The following is a 16,680-nucleotide window of genomic DNA, read 5'->3' on the forward strand; positions in this document are numbered from 1 at the left end:
AATTGAAAGCCTTCTCTCAAAATCTTTTACAGCAAACTGGGGTTAAAGGACAACCAGACAGTGGAGCTCAAAAGCCAGGACCCCTTAGAGAGGATTCTGAACAAGATACTGAAAGACTTAAAGTAAATACAATGTGTTGTATGTAGCTAAAATCAATCAAGCACAGATGCTTTATGATTATTATCTCATGTTAAATTCCACCTAACTTTATTTTTTAAAGTCATAATCCTAAGAAAAGACTGTGCCATTTTTACAGCTGTTTGTGTGCTTTTTCCATTTGTCACGTTCATCTGCAAATAAATACTTTAAAAGTTTCACTAGAAATTTTTCACTCCTAATGCTTCTGATGGCATTAACAAGTCTTCCACTCTTGGTCATCATCTCATGCGCACTCCATTGCATACTACTTTGGAAGGGAGAAAAGATCTTCCCTATGTGTTTAACAGAGGTGTTTATTTAAGTGGCTTCTTTAGGGAAAGAATTGAATAGTCAGACGAGTGAGACCGAATTGTCCTTTCTTTTTTTTTTTTTTTTTCCTGGAGCATGTTGACAAATGAATTTTGTTTAGATTGAGTAATACAAAATAGTATTACTATGTTACCATTTTTGTGTCCTCCAGTAAGTTCCATTTCCAGCTATAATCAAGGATTTCTTATTGAACTGTTTTGCATTAAAACATGTAACTGCATAGGGAAGTCACAGACAGCTTGCTGCTCTTTATAAGTAACCATACATACCTCACATTTCCACTGTATTTATTAGTCTCAGCGGGAGCCATTGATGAGAGCACGAAGTGAAGAAATGGGAAGGATAATACCAGGACTGCCTCTGGGTTGGGTAAAGGTAACTTCCTGTTTCTGATACTATTTTCTATTTCCAATGTTATAATCGAGTTTCGTGGGCAGTTTCACAGCGCATTTCAGTTCTGTCATATTATTAAGTCAGATCTCGTTTTATTTTTGTCTCTCCAATTTCCACACACAGGTACTTCCTGAATTTTAACATTATTTGTAATGAAATTAGGGGAGTTCATCTGCTTCTGGTGCTAACCAGTTGTTTGATATGCATTTTGGTGAAGGTGGTACCTTCCGCTAAACTTAATCCATTACGTATTGAGGTCAATAACTACTGTTAACAACTCATTGCTTGAGAAATTCATGTATTGTTAGAGTAGTTAAGGCTAACAATGGATTTTTACCTGACTCTAAAACACTTTTTTTTTTTCCCCCTAAGTTTCTGGATCCAATCACTGGAACCTTCCGTTACTATCACTCGCCAACAAACACCGTTCATATGTACCCACCAGAAATGGCTCCTTCATCCACTCCTCCAGCTACCCCACCAACGCATAAACCCAAGCCGCAGGTGACTATTGAACGAGAACGGGAACACTCCAAACTGAAGCGCTCCTACTCTTCCCCAGATATAACCCAAGCCATTCAGGAGGAAGAGAAGAAAAGAATTCCCGTAACTCCTGCAGTCAATCGTGAAAATAAGTATGTTTGATAAGTTATATCACAACTTACGCAATGTGATAGCATATAGGACTTCATTTGTCCTTATCCAACTGAAATTCATTAATATTTTATAAATATTTTCAAAAAATGCACGAGTTTTTTGATAGACCTAAATTTCATTGCTACACATCCAGTGTATTGGCAGTTATCTTTTTGAGAATTAATGTGATTATTAAATATTAATAGAAATTTCAGAGGTCAGTGTAATTGGACAACAGTTGCTTTTTAAGTGTTGTTGGTATTATTTGTGTTAACATAGAAAATACTAATTGTCTTGCAGCTTCTGAAATAGTTTTTAATTTTTAAACTAAGTTAAATAAACAGCTAATTCTTCATCTGTAAATTAAAAAAAATAAATACTGATTTAGCCTATAAGTCAGCCTGATCATAGGACAGTATATATAGATTTCTCACTATTTCACTGACTGATCTTGAATACATGAAATAATTTGTATTTGATAGCTTCTTGTGCCAGGATATTTCGTTCCCTTGGAGGGAAGGTGATTTTCTTAAGTTACGTGCACAGTCTTGTCAAGTCTGAGACTGCTTAAAAAGAAATAAAATAATTTCTTCCTTACAGACCAATCTATTACACTAAAGCAGAAATTTCAAGACTCTCTGCATCACAAATTAGGAATCTTAATCCTGTGTTTGGGGGATCGGGACCAGCTCTTACAGGACTTCGTAATCTAGGGAACACTTGCTATATGAATTCCATATTACAGTGTCTGTGCAATGCACCTCACCTGGCTGACTATTTTAACAGAAACTTATATCAAGATGATATTAACAGGTAACAATATCTTATTCTTATCCTTTAATTTCATGTGAAGGAAAAAAAAAATATGACTTTACATTTGTTAATTAAAAAAATCACTTAATAGAGCTAAAGATTTTTTGTTGTTTACTTCTTTTAAATAAGAGAAATATTAACTTCTAAATCTTTTGAGATTTTTCAGACTTTAGACATGGGACAAAATAAGCATTACCGGACAATCTTGAATTGTGCTTTAGCACATTCATAAATAAGTGTACTACAATCTCTTAAAAACAAACAATATTTAAGTAGCAGTTTGCAAAACAAGCTGGAAATAACTGTACCTTCCATCAGACCAATTTTGAATGTGGAACCAAATTACAATGCCAAAGTAGACAAAAGTTTTAACTTAAACAAACAACCACATTTGCTTGATCTAAAGAAACTACTTCAAAATTGGGAGAAAGTCTTGAATTCATAATAAATCTTAATTGAATAGCTCACTATATATATATATATAAAATACATTTATATATATATAGAGAGAGCATATATTTGTGTATATATAAAAACATATTTTGTCTGTTTAATTGTATAGGTCAAATTTCCTGGGGCATAAAGGTGAAGTGGCTGAAGAGTTTGGAGTAATAATGAAAGCTTTATGGACAGGACAGTATAAATATATCAGTCCAAAAGACTTCAAAATTACAATTGGGAAGATTAATGACCAATTTGCAGGATATAGCCAGCAAGACTCCCAAGAATTGCTTCTCTTTCTAATGGATGGCTTGCATGAAGATTTAAATAAAGTAAGCAATACATGTTACAAAATACACATCTCTTAAATGATCAAGAGAAATAAATTTTCTCATAGTTCTTAAGAAAATTTAAGTAACAAATCTTTGTGCCAAAGCAAACAGACAAACTTTTTTTAAAGCAGCTTCTGGGTAGGGTTGAGTAAGCATTTGTGCTGAATTCAGCTCCCCACTGCTGTGTGGAGACAAAGTCCCATTTCTGTGATATCCCTCTGTTTGGGAAGTCCTGGAATTACCAAAATGGCTTGCTCTTCTCATATTCTTGTTGAGTAGGAGATCCCGAGGTCTATATAGTTCAACACCTTCCGTGTATCTTCAAACATCCCTTGCAGAGTCTAGCTTTTGTAGCTGTTTCAGGCCATGTAGTTGGAGAGTCTGCGCCCAAAGATTCTGTGGTTTAGGGAATAAAGACACAATTAGGCAAAGAGAAAGTAGAAATTTACTTTCAATTGTCTGGGCTGAGGTGGAGACGGCCTTTTCTTTAATGATTTTTTTAATGATACGTACTGGTACCTCAGCCTATTCACCTGTATGAATTCAGGCTCCCACAAGGACTGACACGTATGCCTTGTATCTGGAGGATGTCTGCTAAATGTTTTCAGCCTGGAGACTGAACCATTGGTGTCTGCAGACTTTTTTTTGTTCCTCAAGAGTCTGCTAAGAGTAAGAGAAGCTTGCTAGGAGAAGCAAGTTTTATGCTGTAACCGTACACATTTTTCCACCTCAAGATTGTGACAGCATGAAAGAAACTCTGAGGTGAAGCAGGTTTTCTTAAGTACTCTTTACCTTACTGCTTTTAAACCTCAAATCTCAGTTGCTGTATGTGTATCTTCTCTTTCAGAATGGGGAGAGTTGTTCAAGTAGTAATAACTTTTGGGAAAATGCTGTCATTCCCTTGTACTTTTCATCACTGTGGACAACTTGTGGGTGGTGGGGGACGTATTAAACTGGTGTGAGTCTTCAGGGGCAGGGTAGGTACTTTAGACAAGTTCCAGAACTATTATTGGTATAGCACATGACTTTTGCAAGAAATCAGTCCCAAAGTAGAAGTTGTTTATAATCTAAATTAGTTTACAGGGGACACGTAGTGCTGCTTGTGTTACTGAAACCTTGTATAGAAGTATTCAGAAGTATTTAAGTATTGGAATTCAGTATTCAAGTATTCAGAATTCTACTGTTACAAAATCAACCTCTATCAGGTACTGAAGGGAATGGTGGAAGACAACTAAACAGCTAGGAAATGGATGGCTATGCTGGCACATTCAAATATACTTGCTAATATTCAATAGTATACTTGCCTATAGATTAAACTTCCTATTTATATATATGTTAATGTACAGCTAAGGTATTCAAACTTCTGTTATACAGGCTGACAACCGGAAAAGATACAAGGAAGAAAACAATGATCATCTTGATGACCTCAGAGCAGCAGAATTAGCCTGGCAGAAACACAAACAGCTCAACGAATCCATCATCGTGGCACTCTTCCAAGGCCAGTTCAAATCTACAGTGCAGTGTCTCACATGCCACAAGAAGTCCCGGACCTTCGAGGCTTTCATGTATTTGTCATTACCACTTGCATCCACTAGTAAATGTACACTGCAGGTAAGGTGGCACTAGAGAAAAACGGTTTTTGAAACAGTAAAAACATTTCTCTTTGTGACCTTTATGATGCTACTTCTGCTGGAACAGGCTGTCCAGACAGGTTGTGGAGTCTCCCTCCCTCCTTGGAGGGACACTGTCCTGGACAACTGGCATGAGGTGGGGGTTTGGACCTGATGCCCTCCAGCAGTCCCTTCCAACCTCAGCCATTCTCTGTTTCTTTGTTCAGCCTCTTGTTGAAGGGGTACATCAGTGTTCCAGCTTAAATTACACTAACCTGAAACATGAACAGACCCAAGCCTATTTTTTTTTAATTATTCTAGAATTTAAAAAATTAGATCCCTTCTTAACAGTTTTAAAATACAAGCAGGATGGAATATTGAAACCACAGTGACAGAAAAAGACATGTCTAGTATTTGTTTTTGTATGCCACAGTATAAATGTTGTGTTTTTAAAAGAATATATTGTCGGTACAGTTTGAAAGACTTGCAGATAACTAATATATACAGTAAAATTTACTTCTATGCTTGGACTTAACTCAGTTTTCCCTATATTTGTGAAACATGGCAAGTAGATAACTGTTGCAAGTTAACAAGCAAATAGGAAATAAACATTTTTGGTACACTACCCTAAACACCTGCCGTTCACAATCCGTATTTATGTTTTCTTTTAAGGAATGCCTTAGATTGTTCTCCAAAGAAGAAAAACTCACTGACAATAATAGATTTTACTGTAGCCATTGCAAAACTCGAAGGGATTCTTTGAAAAAAATAGAAATTTGGAAATTACCACCTGTTCTTCTCGTGCACTTGAAACGGTAAGTGAAATTACGATATATGAAAATTAATTAGGGTGACCAGGCATTGATGCAGATTGATTGTTCCAGTGCAGTAACTAACCATTTTTAATTAGAGAAAGTTCCAGATGTATTTCCAGTTGTAATGTTGCAAGAATTTCATTTTCACCTGATGTCTGCTTTACTAGGCTGTAGTTTACAAAGCGCTTCTACAAGCAGCCTCTTTTCATCAGTGCTAAGAAGCATGTGTGCAAGCATTAACAGATTCGGAGCCACATGCTGTTTTTGAAACAGCTCAGTCTTTAGCTGAGATCACGTATGGGTTAAAAACAGAGAAACCAAACATGGCTTAATATTCTTAAATAGCATGCAAATGACTCGTAACTTAAAATGATGCTTTTTCATCTCTAGATTTTCCTATGATGGAAGATGGAAGCAAAAACTTCAGACCTCTGTAGATTTCCCATTGGAAACTCTTGACCTTTCACAATATGTTATCGGTCCAAAGAATAACTTGAAGAGATACAATCTATTTTCAGTATCAGTAAGTAACCATGTCACGTTTCAAAGCTAGCTGATACTTATGCTAAGAGTAGGGGCAGTCTCTGTGATTCATCTGGGTTTCCAGGCTGCCTGCCTGGTTGCAGATGAAGCTGTGTTCTAAAAAGAATGAGCAGTGTTTAGTTAAAAATCTTACATTCTAGGTTATTTTCCTTAACCAGGTAAGAAGTGGCAACTTTCAAGGTCATCGATTCTTTTCTTCTTATGTTCACAGAATCATTATGGTGGGTTGGACGGAGGGCACTATACTGCCTACTGCAAAAATGCCTCAAAACAGCGCTGGTTTAAGTTTGATGACCATGAAGTGTCTGAGATCTCAGCATCATCTGTGAAATCCTCAGCTGCATATATTCTCTTTTACAGTTCTTATGAACAGCGAGCAGTGGACATGGCCACATAAAGTAGCATGGGTTAAGAAAACTGGTTTTCTTTTTATAAGAGCAAAGTAGGTATTGGAAGATGCATAAATATGCAAAACTATGACAAATGTAGTCACTTAAAGTTACGGGGATGGTTGCAGCAGCTTCTCTGCAAGCAAGCTCTTTCTGGTCAGTACTCTTGCTTAAATCAGACTGATTAATAATGCTTGTGGTAACTGCCATCTGTGAAACCATTTAAAAGCATACTTGCGTTACCATTTATTTAACAAACAACTATATTTTTAGTCTGCTCCAAAATTGAATTCTAGCTTAGTCATCTGAAATCTATTAACAAGTAGTTTAAAATGTCTTAAAATCCCAAGGCATATCTTTATTTTTATCTTTTTCTTTCACTATTATGGCCTTTTCACATTTCTAACCTTAAGCTTGATTCTACTGTGAATACTCTAGAACGATGTAAACAGTTAGGAATGTAAGTGTACATATTGATTGCATACTTGCACATCAGAACTATGTATATAATAAAATGTTGTCCTTTTTGTGAGAAACTCTAAAACTCAGAGGATTGCTTTTATTTGCCAGCTCTAAGTAATTGCAACACTATTTAATAAAAAAGCAGAGCTGTATTTTTTTTTGTTAGCTTTGGTCAATATTTGTGCACATCAGAGTTATTCTAAACAAACAAGATTTTTCCTTTTTAATTTTTTAATATAAATTTTTCATGTATACATGCATTAAAGACCTTAATGAAGAAATGATTTAAAAATATATCCTATTAAGTGTATATTTGAGTTTGTTTTCATTCTCAACTAGTTCTGTAACGGTCAGGATTCTACGTAACGACCGCCTGAATCATATTCACACAGTTTAAAGGCTCTTCAGATGAAAAGAATACTGTTTTGCCTAGAACTACTTAGTTTAGAAATTGTTTTAGCTGAATTTTGTGCATTTCCGTGGTCTGGATTTGGGTTAGTTTTCCTTTCCTGATTGGGTTGGCATTCAAAAATCGAATCTTACAGTCTGAGTTTTTATCTGTCTACATACATATATAACCAACAGAGAAACAGGAATTTTCAGGTAAGCAAATCTGTATGCTCAGCATTTCTGATATTTCGAGGGATCTATGAAGTTTGTCATGAAAAACAAACATTAGACACCGTGGATGTGCATTCCATAACAGGCTTGGAAGCTCTAACTCCAGCCCTCTCTCTAGAAATTACTTCCTGCAATACCACAAGCAGATCAGGTAACACGAATGCTCTGGTTTATTGATGAAACAGCATTTAGCTGATGCTGCCAGTGAATTCTAATTGCAGATGTACTCACTGTTGTTGCTTTTTCATGACTTGTTGCTTTCTTTGGGTGCAGAAAAGGCCTGACAGGTGTAGAATAGGAGATAAGCTCTGTCAGTCTGCACTGAGGAATTTGGGATCTTGGTAATCTGTGAATCATCAAAGCTGTACCAGTTTTCGGTGACTGAGTGCTTGCAGAATGCTGTGTAGTGGCCACCATCCAGAAAACCAGAGTGGTTCTGTAACAAACAACATGGTCTGTTAGAACAGAAGGCTCGCTTTCTCCTAACAGAGAAAGTTAAGAATTGGCAATCGTTTTCTGTTTGCACTTGGAAAAAGAGAGCGAGAAGATTCTGGCCCCTTTGGCCTACAGAAAGGAATATTAATTCAAATAAATGCTTTAGAATAGAGCAAACAGACACTTCATAGATGATGATTATGCCTCTCTATTCTGCAATATTAAACTTAGCTATTAGCCCTGATACAGGCCATACTTGCAGAGAGTAATGGAAGAAGAGCCCACTTAGTCCTTGTTTATGGCCAGGATCCTTGCAGTATCTGCTGAAAAGGCTGGGGGCTGCAGCCAGGTGTTATTGACTAGGAATCCATGCTTTTTAAAACTGGGATGCGGTAGGGGAGAAGAGGGGAGAGAAGTGGTTACTTCTCTCTGGTTCAGTTACATACTGTCACTGTATTGTATCCCTGGCTGGAGAAAATAAAAATTTGTATGAAAAACTTGCATCCATTGAGAGCAATGCACAATAGCAGAAGCCATGTATGATAGGTTTAATATTACTTGTTAAGCTAAATTATAATTCTAAAATCAACTCTCTATATAGTTTTATATATATGTATGTGTATATATAGACATGTTACTCATAGATTGTTAGTCAAGCAAAGAGGGACCATCCTCTCTCACATGTTCTGAACTGTTTGAGGCAGGAAACCAAATGCCCTTTTTTCATTAGGGTGCGTACGTATCACCTTCTTACTGATGAAAACTGTGTTCAGTTAGTGATGGCTTTGTCCAGGAGACACTTAGCTCAAGAGATGCACTTGTAGTCAGAACAGAGCAAGGATAGATCAGGAGGGGTGGGGGGATGCTGGCTGTTTTTTTGTATATATGTTTGTGTGCTTTTTAAAACCACAGAATTTTTAAGTGCCTGGAACAGAGAAGACTGTTGCTCTGATCAAGTCCAAGCTACCACAGGCTTGCTTTGTCTGCATTAGGCAAGGCATTACAAATAAAAGTTGGAAAGGCAAAGCTCACCACTAGAGCACACAAGCTATACTCTGGGTTCTTGTGGAAAAGTGGGTAACTCTGGAGAGAGGTCTAAATTGCTGAGTGGATAGCAGATGTCAGCTAAGAGTTTCCTTTTGTAGTTGCCTTGCCATTCAAACCTGAAATAAAATTTTGAACTATTTTAAACTTCTTTCTTTTATTGTGGTGGTTGCTTAACTGGCTGTCCTAGGGGAAGGGAAAATGACTAGTGGCTACCCTGGGTTTGAAACAGATCTCTGTTAATATTGAGTATTACAGGCAACTGACAGAAAACATACAATGCCTTTAAGTGCTGTCTAGCAAGAAAAACAAAGATCTTGCTTCTTGATCCTTCTGTCTATTAGAAATGGACACAGGTACTAAGAGCAGACAGAAGTCAAGCCTCAGCATCGTTGTCACTGTGTCCTAAATGTTCTGGACTGCACTGTCATTGTCAAGTCTTCTTTCTTTCTAGGCTTCATCCCTCTTTCCTTTGTAACTTTTAGTACTACACCATACTTTTAAACTTTCATAACTTGGCCATTACCTAGCCATATTTATACAGTCAAAGGCTGTAACTAGGAGCCACAAGTTTCTTTTTCAGCATGTCAAGAAAAGCACGTGCTAAATGGGAAATTAAAGAAAAATTAGTCTGGGATGGTTGAGCTTCTACGAACTGTTATATGAAGTTTGCATTTTTAAAATTTTATTTTTAATATATGAGCAGTTGATAATAAGAAATTCTTGATAATAAATTTGGTATCAGCCACGGATGGCTAGTAAAGTATGCCAAGCAGCAGCTCTTATACTGAATTGCAGCCTTGCGTAGTATATCCACTTTAGACATGATTTAGTTAAGGGATGAACAAAAATACAGTGCCTTAGCTGCAGCAGTGACAAGCAGAACCCTCTTCCCTTCCCACCCCCCAAGGGGTAAATTTCCCTCATCCCCTGACAACTCAGGAGAATTGCTTCCATAATTTTATCAGTCTCCACAGTCCAGAGAGCACCTCAGAAACCCCACTTAGCACCAGATCCCCTTTGAAAGAATAGAGATTAAGGCCCGTGGAACCAAAGTAACTTAAATCCTGCATCTTTTTAATAACACGTATCATTTTTAGCCACCTATTCCCCCACCAAACAGAAACCAGCAGTTTGGGAATATATTAGAGGTCATACCTGCAGAGAGCATGTGCTCTCAGAAGGAACGGGCAAGGAAAGGGCAGTGAAGATCTCAGGTTTATCAGTGGAAGTCTTGCATTCTAGACATGTAATACATGTAACATCGTAACTCGGTTGTGCCTCAAATAACTGCATGATAAGAGATGTTTCACTGGCAGGCCCAAGCCCTCTGTTTTCTTTTGCACCAGTTATGCATCTTCTTTTGCTTGACTATACAAGAGAAAAAAAAGTAGATAGCCAACTGTTTCAGAAGTGCCTTCAACACTTTTAATGGTTAGAATGGAAGCAAATGTTTAACGTGGCTTGACGATCAAACCTGCAAAAGACACTGAGAACGAACGTGTGATCTACAGCACGCTAGGACCGCCATATACTGGGCAGTTCTTTGAAAAGAGGTTATAGGCAGTAACACTGTTTTTACATAGTGTCGATAGCATCTATACTATTCTGTGCTGTATATTGCTAAGACTTCAAGTGTTCCCTGTCCATTACTGCAATGCAAGGGAGGGAGACACGCTCATTTGCAATGCAGTAGGGGGTCATTAGGTCTTGGTGGACCCATTGCAAAATTCTGGTGGTTTTATAGTTTGTTGTGTTTTTTTTTTTTTTTTTTTTTTGCTAAAGAAACTACTTAGAGCTCTGGTTTATTTGTAAAGAAATAACTGATCAAGACATAATCTAAATGTAACCAATATTTGAATAGCTTTAAATCTGGTGCAATTATCAGCACCTCCTTCCAGCTACAGATTAACTCAGAGGCCCTGGGCAGACAGGCCCACACCCATGCTTACGTGACTCACAGTAGTTATCCTGTCATCCCAGCAGCTACTTGCACATAAAATCAAACAAGTCTGTCTTGGAAGGAAGAGGTCTGACTCATTCTTAGCTGCACAGCTTTTGTTTTTCTAAATCTTCAGATTCAATGTTATCCTTACCCACAAAAACCCTTCCTACCCTACCTTACCTACAAAAATCCCCTTCCCCGCAGCAGATATTCTCTTTGTTGTAGGAACCAACCTCCCAGCTCTTTTACAACAAAATTCACACTAGCAGCAGCTTCGAGATCTCTGTCCTCCAGCTCACTTCCTCCATAGCACCAAGCCAGGTACAAAGGACGCACTGTGACAGGATTTTGCTTGCAGTTTACCATATCTTCTTTTAAGCAATGCTAAAACTAACTCCTGTGAAAGAGAATGGTGAGCTTTACAAGAGACTGGCTGTCTGCTGCCCACGTAGGCTAGTATTCAGTCTGGTCCCAGAACTTGGCTCTAAAGTTCTATCACTTTACTTGATGTTTGCAGTAAACTAAATTACTTTTCTGAGAGAAATTAAACAAAAATGTAACATTCTGGACATATGGGCAGGAATGAATGATTTAATTGCCAGCAAAGTCGTTTATCGGAGGAACTGAGAAGACATGGGGGCATAGCAGACAGATTTTAAGCAGATGAAAAGGGGGAGGAACTAAAGCACGGAAGGGCAAGGAGAGGAAGAGGTGAGTATGATGGTGCTACAGACAACATTAGCATAAGATGAGGGGCTGCAATTTGACATAGCATTAGATGTAGCTAATGAATTATTGTGTGCATGTGGGTATGAAATGAAGGATATGACAATTTTAGCAACCACATCTTGTAGTTTGTGAGAGGAGAATAGGTGATTATTGCATGAAGTGCTAAACCATGAAATGTAAGGAGGAAACAGCTACAGCCCCAAAAACATCCCAGCTGCACTCTTACCTTCTTGAGAGCCTCATGGAGCTCATTCAGCACACAGATCAGAAACTCCTGTGCATCCTGCTGAGTCCTCTTGCTAAAAGTTGGGTACCACTCCCCAAGAACTGAATGGAAAACTTCTGGGGAACACAGTCAGACTCTCCAAGCCCCATACCAGACATCAGATAGCCAAAGGCAGTTGCAGATTCACCATACTCCCTCAGGAAAAATAAAAATAAGTTTCAGGTAAAGCAGGAAAATATGGTGGCTCTACCTTCAAACAGGAGCATAATAAACTTAGAAAACCGACACAGGTACAGTGCAGCTCTGATGGCCTCTGTTCCATCAGTTCTGGCAGAGGCAGAAAGAGCCTGGGCTGCCTTGGTCTCCTTCCAGCACTTTGCCCAAAATAGTTAGCAAAAGGTGGGCATCTGCTGATGCCACTGCACTCAGCATCTCAGCCTAACCCAACTTTATTCGTGTTTGCTCACACTTGTATTAATTTTTATTATTCCCATGGTAATATGCATCATTCAAGAAGACAACAGAATATGCTTAGTACTACTTTTTGTGGATCCGAAACAAGACCTTGATTATACTGTTTTTAGCATTACACATGATATAGAAATCCGTATCTGTGCTACCTTCTGCAAGCTCCAGGGCTTAGAATTAACTTCCTGTTACTTTCAGCACAAGAGATTACCTGCAAGAAAAAGTATTAACTATAAAGTAATTGAAAGTCTTTTCAAAATCATTGTTACTTGTTTTTGTTTTCCAACTGACTGTTAGCCGCATGCAACGTGAATCGTTACTACCAGGCTTTTAGCTGTAGGCTTTTCTCATCTCCAAATTCTTGTAATGTTAAGTGGTATATCATTTAGCAAAATGCAATCACGAATAACAAAAGTGTAGGAAATCACTGTCACAGGCTTAAAAACCAACTCTCTCCTTTTCCTGATCACAAGGCTACCAAGCAGTAGCTAGGAAACCAGCTCCCCAGTAGACTCACCTTCATGTATTTCACCACAACATATTTGGGGTTGTTTTTTCTCTGAAATGTTTCAGCACCTAAAATACTGCAGTAAACCACTCAACAATGCTGAGTTTGCTGGATTAATTAAGCAATGAAATTAGTGTATTCATATATTTGAAATTTTTGTATAAAGAAATGCTATGGCTGTAGGAAATTAAGTGCATTTTAAAACAGAAGTTACCTAAGTAACCAACACTACTATGCAAGTACATAACACTCTTAACACTCAGTTTAATCTGTTATTCAATCAGTTTTTCTTCTAACAAAAATATCCTTAAGATGGTGGTAGGCAATCAAAGCTATGCAAGGAATGAACATAGCTTACCTATTCACTTATATGAAAGACATTATTTAAATAGGTTAAGCTAAATGCCCTTTTAGTAGGAAAGTCACTGAAGCATTTACAATTGCTACTAAAAACTATTGGAGAAGGTTTGAATTAGTATTCTTGTACTTAAAAGCTATTAAAATAATGATATTGATGCATGCCAATATTTTGGTTTTAGGCAGTTAACAGGTTCTGATGTTCAGTACCGCTTTTTTTCCTCCTCAGAAATCTTGAAGAAATTTAAATGCTGACGGATCACAACTCTTAACTATTCATAGAGAATAATGGGCATGCATTTCAAGATTGATAAGGTTTTAAAAGAGGAGTGGCATTCGATGTTATCAGCCAAAATGCACTTGTTCCCACAACCTAGTTTTGAAAAGTGCAACGTCAATAGGATAAGGTATTTATGACCCCCTAAGGGTCAGGATACTTCTTCAAACCAACTCTTACTTGCCACCACATCTTTCCAATGCCTTCCTTGAAGAATACTTACATCTATGATTGTTTTCTGTCCGTCTGAAAGAGATTGTGAAAGTTGCAATTGTCTTCTCCTCAGTTTACATATAGGCCTCTCATATAATTCTAGCTGTAAGTCTCCAGGAGTAAGCCATTACTCATGACAGGAAGATGTATAGAAATATGTACAGTTAACCACTGATAACCACACTGAGTTATCTGTGTGTTCCCCAGCCCTATTTGACCCTTTCTGTCTTTGAAAGGCTTCAGGCCCTAGGCACTACAACACTGACCAAAGGAAACATTTCCCCCTGTCACAAACACCCACCGCAAACGTCACATCTGTTTATTTTTTTAAGGAATTAGTCACAAGCAAAACTACTGAAGACAGTCATCATGGTTGTATAAGTGAACTGTGCATTGTTAAATATTGTCAGGAAACAATGTTGCCTAACTTTCATGTGTATTTTTCCCAAAACGGTTATCCTTTTTTATATACTAAATTTGGTTTATAACACTTGAGGCTCCCCTAGGAATCCTTCCCAATTTTAAGAGCTAGCCTCACTAATACATTGACTATTGCTTTTACTTGACTAAAATACAGAATTAAAAAGTTATAATTACTATCTTGAATAGATGTCTATCACTGACAACAACAGAAGGGGATGCTGGCAGGAATCGAACAAGGAACTACAAATTTTAAACAAACACTATAAAGAGCTTTAAAATATTTTGTCTCATTTACTCATTAATCCTATTACATAAGTTTGTCCACTACAGGTGTTCTCACATTTTTTCCCCTAGTTCCTGGTGTTACCAAAGTTGAGATACTCCAAACGTGGACAACTGCTTTGGTCCAGCACAGCAAATTCTACTTTTCTGCTATTCAAATAGAATATTCAATAGAGCTATTCAAATTCACCCAAAAAGCCTTTCAGACTAAGACAGACAGCAGAAGTCTGTAAACAAGAATAAATTTATTTTAGATTCTTTAAAGATTTAATGATATACAAAATGTATACAGTATTATATCCTTATAACATTTTACCTTTCCTCGTCAAACATAAAACACCATTTAAACAGCTATTGTGTTCGTGCCTTAAGTCTGTATCTATAAGATACACTACTGAATAAAAAAATTTATAGAGCTATATACTGCCCTTTTAATTAAAAATTACAAATTAGTACCTATGTAACAAAAAAATCGCAGCATGAAACTTCAGTTGGACAACAGTTTTTCTTGCTGAATGCTCAACAATATTTGGGACAGTTAAATTACATTTTATTGGCATGAAGGTGCATTGCAATCTCCCGTACTTTACATAACGCTATTCCAACCCTAGTCTCTCTTAAATAAGTACCACAAATAACATAACATTAAAGATGTTTTCTACACAATTTTAAATACATTTAAAAGTTATGTGTACATTCAGTTTGATACACTGGTTTTATGAGATCTTTGGAAGGCATAACTTCTGAAGCAGTCACTACGTACAACAAAAAGCACTTCCAACTTGTGTTCTCACAAGGCAACTTATTTGGACCAGTACATACTATTTCTTCTATTAAATATGATTATACCAGTCTATCATGGCTTTGTTTGTTACTATTTCATGGTGACGTGATAAAACTGAAATGTATAAAACAAGAAATCTCATTATGCACAATTAGGGCTCTATTCCACAAAAAATAACAGCTTTACAGCTACAAAGCTGAATCCTGATTCAGGAGACTCTCTCTCTATTGGAACAGATTAAGTTCCTACCTTCAACCTCAACCTACTGGCATCACATACACACCCCTCATTTGGCTCTGTCTTCTTCAAAAAGCCAGAGTAGAAGACATCTGGTCAGAAAACGTTAGTGGAACCGTTCCAAAAACGCTCACAGAATACTCTGGCATCAGAGAGGTAGGTGCTTTCTTCTATCTTTTACCGACTGACAGTAAGACAGCTGCCAAAGAGGCAAATGCTTTACCTTAAAACATCAACTACCAAAATCCTTTTGGTTGAAGGCATATTGCACACCACAGGACTACAGAGAGAAAATCCTCCACTAAACCGAAACAAAATCAAAAATAAACCTTCTGCTAAAAAGCCCCTTTTAAAAGCATACCATAAATACTCATCATTATTCAACCTCTAAAACGATCAGCTGCCAAGCTGTTCTCTGTAGATGGTTATCACAAGTTGTTAGGTCCTTAGATAATGGACCAGCCAAATTCCACTTATAACACAGTAATCCTTGTTTTGATGCATCTTTCTTTTAATTATGGTGGAGGAAAGATAAGTGACAACTTCGTGACATTCCATGAAGTTTGGATGAGGCCACTGATTTGGTCACATCATTAGAGCATCAAACGAATAGAATTAGCTGAATCTGATTCTTTGGTGCAGCTTCCAGGCTGAATTGTCAATTCAGGGGAATCATCCTGAGGAAATATAATCTTGTCAGGTGTGTAATCATTCCTCTTCAGATCTAAATAAACAAAATGAAGTCATATCGGTTACCATTTCTTTGGAGTGTAGAAACAATGAAGCATAAGTTATTTCAAATAACTGGCTAGGCATATGTACTTATAAATAAGAATTCCTCAATATGTATTCAATGCCACAAAAGGATGTTTTATCGTATATGTAACAGGAAGCACATAGTTCTGCTTTAAAAAGTGATGGAAACTTAATTATTTTATTTATAGATACTATATAGCAAGTACCAAATCAACTTCTAATGGAAATCAGACCCTTTCATGATACCCTTTGATGCTACCAGGAGTTACAACTCAAATTTAAAATAAAAGACCTCTCTTCATATGAGAAACAACCTAAAAGAGTAGCATTAAACAGGCAGGATCATGCAAGTTCCTTAAGTTATTCTGGAGTCTAAAAGCCTGATACAGAGAAATAATTTCAAAGTTTGATATGACTGCAGTGTAGTCCATGCAACTAAAACGTTCAGAATTGAATAGTTTAATAGAACAAAT

General features: G+C 37.1%; 3 protein-coding genes across 19 annotated transcripts in view; 1 reads left to right on the forward strand and 2 right to left on the reverse strand.

Annotated features, from left to right (window-relative positions):
* USP8 (ubiquitin specific peptidase 8) overlaps positions 1-7,212 on the forward strand; it is a 24,926-nt gene extending 17,714 nt beyond the window's left edge. For 14 of the 16 annotated variants that reach the window (XM_083850733.1, XM_083850735.1, XM_083850738.1 and 11 more), the window contains 9 exons: positions 33-122; positions 763-843; positions 1,234-1,496; positions 2,098-2,310; positions 2,873-3,083; positions 4,458-4,694; positions 5,366-5,508; positions 5,899-6,031; positions 6,263-7,212. In XM_083850733.1, the coding sequence (XP_083706859.1) occupies positions 33-122; positions 763-843; positions 1,234-1,496; positions 2,098-2,310; positions 2,873-3,083; positions 4,458-4,694; positions 5,366-5,508; positions 5,899-6,031; positions 6,263-6,448 (1,557 nt within the window). In that variant the 3' untranslated portion in view covers positions 6,449-7,212. The remainder of the gene's footprint in view (positions 1-32; positions 123-762; positions 844-1,233; positions 1,497-2,097; positions 2,311-2,872; positions 3,084-4,457; positions 4,695-5,365; positions 5,509-5,898; positions 6,032-6,262) is intronic. The other 2 variants (XM_083850739.1, XM_083850740.1) reach the window with 1 other exon arrangement.
* On the reverse strand, positions 6,263-12,893 carry USP50 (ubiquitin specific peptidase 50; the record flags this gene model as incomplete). The annotated part of the gene is given in 7 exon segments (XM_083849945.1): positions 6,263-7,959; positions 10,161-10,373; positions 11,247-11,298; positions 11,733-12,027; positions 12,030-12,097; positions 12,523-12,581; positions 12,888-12,893. Coding segments are annotated over 7 exon segments (885 nt in total). The 3' UTR covers positions 6,263-7,767.
* A 1,763-nt stretch (positions 12,894-14,656) lies between these two features.
* The window catches only part of TRPM7 (transient receptor potential cation channel subfamily M member 7), a 56,240-nt gene continuing 54,216 nt past the window's right edge, over positions 14,657-16,680 (reverse strand). For both annotated transcript variants that reach the window (XM_083850731.1, XM_083850732.1), the window contains exon 40: positions 14,657-16,175. In XM_083850731.1, coding sequence (XP_083706857.1) covers positions 16,045-16,175 — 131 coding nt within the window. In that variant the 3' untranslated portion in view covers positions 14,657-16,044. The remainder of the gene's footprint in view (positions 16,176-16,680) is intronic.

Source organism: Anser anser (assembly GCF_964211835.1).
Source record: "Anser anser genome assembly, chromosome: 10".
In the NCBI taxonomy this organism is placed as follows: domain Eukaryota; kingdom Metazoa; phylum Chordata; class Aves; order Anseriformes; family Anatidae; genus Anser; species Anser anser.